We start from the raw sequence: 4,979 nt of genomic DNA, 5'->3' as shown, positions 1-4,979 counted from the left end.
GACACCCCTCTAAACCCAAATCTACTAAATCAGTCTTAACGCAATCCTCCCACCTACTAGGACAATGACCAGGAATAAAAAAAGTTATTTCATCCCAATTTTTGATTACTTTAATGAAAACTATGTATAATTACTAGTCAAAACTGATGAGTCTGCCAAGTATAGGTAGGGGGATTAAAAATGGCGGCAGTTTCAAAACCTTAAAAAACATAAATTTTTCATCCGGAGGTCTATATCATAAAAGTTAACAACTCTAGAAAATCTAGAAGAACATTATTTGAATGAGAGTAAATTTGCTGAAATAGGAGCCCTAATAGGGCTAGTTACGTCCAATAGTTCTCGGCATATGGCCTTTTAAAAAGCAACATTTCTTAAAAATCTACTGAATGATTAGTAGTTAGTTAATTTATTTTGAGAAATCTATATCTCAGGAACTATGTGACGTATAGATGTCTATTAGCACTCAAATTAAAGCAAGTTTAACGTACTATAAAGGAGTTTCAGACCTTTACCTTTGTAGGAATAGTAGTTTTCATGATATTTGCTAAAATAAATTGATTTATAGTTGTTGGGACAATAAGTTTGACTTTTGAAAACTTTATTTCAGAAATCATAGGCGTACAGATGTCTGTCAGCACTCAAATTAAAGCTAGTTAAATTTACTATTAAATAGTTTATAACGTTTATCTTTGTAGTAGTAGTTTTTATGATATTTGACAAAATAAATTCACAAACTGTAAATTTCTAGTGGTTCCTATAAAATGTTTGATTTTTGAAAAAACATATCTCTAGATCCATAAGACGCACATATGTCTGCCAGCACTCATAATAAAGGAAATATAACTTACAAAAAAGTAGTTTATGATACTTATCTTCATAGGGATTGTAATTTTTATGATATTCACATATGAACATAAATTTGGCTAACGAAAATTTGTCCGAGCAACTATAAATCAATTCATTTTAGCAAATATCATGTAAACTACTACTCCTACGACGATAAACATATTAAACTACTTTATAGCTCATTAAACTAGCTTTAATTTGAGTGCTTACATACATCTGTACGTCAAATGGTTTTTAAGATATAGATTTTTCAACATAAATTCCCTGATCTTTCAGTACGTTCTTTACAACGTTTTTATGAATTATTGCTTTTTAAAAAGCTGTATCTTGGGAACTATTGAATGTAAATTATTAGGGCTTAACATTTAGAAAATTTACTCTACTTTAAATGATGTTCTGTTAGATTTTCTATTGTTGTTGGTAGTTTTAAATCTTTAGAGCTCCGAATGAAAAATTAATTATTTTTAACGTTTTTAAAAAGCCGCCATTTTTTATTCCCACTACGTATACTTGGCAGACTCATCAATCTTGGCAAGTAATTATACATAGTTTTTATTAAAGTAATCAAAAATTGGTGTGATATAACTGAGTTTTTTCTCCTCTTGGGCTCGTGTACGATAAGTTTCGGCCTACCCCTCTGACGTTTACCCGTCGGTTCAGTGTTTATTAACATTTTAGGGATCCGTTAGTTACTAAGACCCACGATCTTACACGCCCACCTTATTCACCGCAATGATAACTTGAATTATATTTACCGGGTACAGTTCCCTTTATGCAGCGTTGTGTATCCTTCTAAATTCTCCCGTTAACTCATCCTTTTTCAGTCCGAATATTTTGCGTAATAATTTATTTACAAAATCCTTAAGTTACTGTTCTTCTCTCAGTATAAGAGGCCACTTTTATTCTAACTTTTATGTTTTGGGACAAAAGGCGCGATCTAAGAAATTTCGAGATTGAAAAATAAAAACATTTCCCATCTTTAATCGTGCTTTTATTTCCTCATCAATTAAATTTTTTCTGGTTACCGTAGAACTTAAATACTTAAAACTATCTACATGTTCAAATGTATTTCCTCCTATATCTATATCACCGAAATGGCTCCTGTTCCTACTGCTAACCATATATTTTGTTTAAATCCAAATTATCAGCATATCCACGCATCAGTATGTTATCACATTTTTAATATCGTATTATAGTGCTAGTTTAAATAATATAGGTGATACAGAATCGCTTTGTTTTAAATCCCTTTCGAACCTCGAACTTCTCAGAATAGTAATTACTGATTCATTCTTTATTAAACGTTTCGGTTATGCACATCCCTACTAGATTTATTAGAACCCTAAATATTATAAAAAAAATTCACTAGTACATATTATAATATTATATGTAATATTACCCATAACATTATAAAATAAAATATTGAACATTAAAACAACAACTAAAATTATTATTAATTATTCCGACAGGCTCTCTTCAGTCTAGTTTATTTATTTGGTTTATGTCCATTATATTTAGTTGGTTGTTATCCGTAAGGGTTGGGCAAACATTAGCTATATTTGAAAGATTAGCTACAATTGCCATGGATACTATATTTGTTTATCAATGATTCATTCATGAATAATGGTCGTCTCCAAGGAGATTTTAGCTATTAGTTTCAACTATAGGTCATTTTTTCCCATCTTTGAACGGAATTAGCCCACCAGCTGAGATGATTGTCGAGTGTACTCAGACGAATATATAGAAATAAATGGTGAAAATATTTTCCCATTTCAATTTTTTTTTTCTACAAGCAACCAGCGTTGAAATGGTCGAAAGAAAAAAAAAGTTAGCGATAAAGGTCCAGTTGCAAGTGGAAGATGTAATTACATTCCTTCTTGTACAACGCACATTCTGTTGATGATATAAAGGGATGAGTGGGGGAAGATTTTGCACTATAAAAGGATTTGCGATCTGATGAGCATCAGTTCGATCCCGGCAAGTCAACAGCACATCATGTTCAAGGTATCTCAGTCTATGCCAGGACATTTTAAACATTAACATGTTTATATATCTTACAACATTTTTAGTCGACATTCACATTATATAATTAATACTTATCATATTAGTCGTGTATTAGGTCATTAGTATATGGAAGATGGTCATCAGGGTACATGAAAAGTAGAAATAACTAGTCACCAGTAACCAGTATTTCACCCCTCTTTGCAGGGCTGAAGCGTGGGGAAATAAGCTGTTAAAGTAGATTTCCTTTCTGGATTGGAAGATTGAAAAACATTAGATATCTAATAAGTACTTAGAAGTATTTTTGTTTCTTTAACTACCTTCTACCTAAATTTTTACCTCCAATACTTTTTAAACTTTGTTGCTCCACCTACAGTAAACACAGTGCTATTCATTCATTTAGTTTGTGATGAAATTATTTACTTTATTTTTCCTACATATACTTATTTATATTTTATTTTTCCCTTGTGATATTAGAAAAAAAAAATGGTGCGGTGCGCGCATGACACAACTTTCACTTACTTCCTTCCTTTCAGATGAATCTATTAAAATGTAATTGTATCTTGTCTATCTGTCAATTTCTCCTATGTTAAAAAAATAGTTACTTATTTATATTTTATTTTTATAATTTTATTAAAATATTACGTATCTTTTTCTTTTTCTTTATTGTAGTCTAATGTTTCCGTTGTTGAAAAAAATGGCAAAAATAAAATTGGAGTTTACTATCTTGTGCAGCGTTCTAACAAGATAAATTAATTAAACTCCAATAAAAATAAGGGTATATATTTTTGTGAAATAATGGTTTATTAAGCTTTATCTATATATTTTTTTAAACATTTTCATTTCGTATCATAAACCCAAGGCTTGTTCATCAATATCTCTATTCGATGTTTTGAGTTTGTACTGAGAATTGAAAAAAAAAACATGTAACTTATAAAACACACGAAAACAATGTTATTTGATTCCTCACTACATGTGTGGTTTTAATTACACAAAATCTATTAAGAAATACATACATGGTGTAAACACGTTCTCTTTGTTTTAGATAAGCTTACTGTTGGCACTAGTGGCCATAGCAACGTGCGAAGATGGAAGACAAGTCAAGAGAGGTATCTTTGACTTTGGACACGGCTACGGCCACGGCTATGGACACGGCCTGGGCTACGGAGGCGGGTCCCTGGGCTACGGGGGTGGAGCCTTGGGCTACGGAGGCGGGTCCTTGGGCTTCGGAGGTGGAGCACTGGGTAACGGCGGTGGTGCGGGCCTCGTCCCGACTACAGTGAACCAGAGGCAGGAGTCAGTCCCGATCCCCGTTCCTCAACCAATTCCTGTTCCAGTATCTAGACCTTACCCAGTTCCAGTCCCTAGACCAGTGCCAGTGGAGATCCCCAGGGCGGTCCAAGTAGACTACCCACATCCAGTCCAAGTGGACGTTCCAAGGCCCGTTCCAGTGACCATTCCTAGACCGCATCCAGTTCCTTACCCACAGCCAGTTCCTGTGTCTGTCCCCCAACCTATCCCAGTGTCCTTCCCCCAACCTGTCCCTGTCACTATCAACAGGCCTCAACCTGTTCCAGTGCCTGTGCCACAACCTGTCCCTGTTGGTGGGGTAGGAGGAGGACTCGGAGGAGGATTTGGTGGAGGATTCGGTGGAGGATTTGGCGGAGGATACGGTGGAGGATTTGGTGGAGGATACGGCGGAGGATACGGCGGAGGATACGGCGGAGGACTCGGCGGAGGCTATGGTCACGGAAGCTACGGATCTGGAGAACTGTTGAAATACAAGGCTCTTCTACATTCCAAATTTCATTAAAGCAAGTGGTAAGTTTCCAAATGCTAAATTTAATAAATTTTTATCACATATTAAATTTATTTAAACATGTGCCTAATTTAAATCTATAACTTTAATTTGATAAAAATGATAATTTCTTTTCCAGGAAGAACGATCTCCTCAGAAAGATTCAACTTGAGCCTGTCGCAATCATTTGTAAATAATCGTTGTTGTTGTATTACATTTTTTATTGTTGTTTTTTTACATGTTAAATAAATTTTTATATTGAGGTTAATGGTTGTTAAGTATATTCCTTCACACTTTGTTTCTTACTAAGAGGTGGGGAAAAGGTAGTTGGAAAGGA

The 4,979-nt window shown here is 34.2% G+C and overlaps 1 protein-coding gene across 1 annotated transcript; it reads left to right on the top strand.

Annotated features, from left to right (window-relative positions):
- The first annotated feature begins 2,799 nt into the window (after positions 1–2,799).
- Positions 2,800–4,657, top strand: LOC106688879 (probable H/ACA ribonucleoprotein complex subunit 1). The gene is made up of 2 exons (XM_067052750.1): positions 2,800–2,847; positions 3,890–4,657. Exons 1-2 carry the CDS (start codon positions 2,800–2,802, stop codon positions 4,655–4,657), a joined length of 816 nt encoding a protein of 271 aa, XP_066908851.1.
- Positions 4,658–4,979: the final 322 nt, after the last annotated feature.

This window comes from Halyomorpha halys, unplaced genomic scaffold (genome assembly GCF_000696795.3).
Source record: "Halyomorpha halys isolate HHAL.00 unplaced genomic scaffold, Hhal_1.1 Scaffold1225.1, whole genome shotgun sequence".
NCBI classification, from domain to species: Eukaryota; Metazoa; Arthropoda; class Insecta; order Hemiptera; family Pentatomidae; genus Halyomorpha; species Halyomorpha halys.
Note: the sequence above shows the minus strand (reverse complement) of the source record. Positions and strands in the feature narration are given on the sequence as shown.

Bases quoted from the DNA above. Each gene is read 5' to 3' on its own strand.
- LOC106688879 (XM_067052750.1), top strand. From the start codon at position 2,800: ATGAGCATCAGTTCGATCCCGGCAAGTCAACAGCACATCATGTTCAAG. The intron at 2,848-3,889 runs GTATCTCAGTCT...TCTTTGTTTTAG, and splicing joins AACAGCACATCATGTTCAAG to ATAAGCTTACTGTTGGCACT.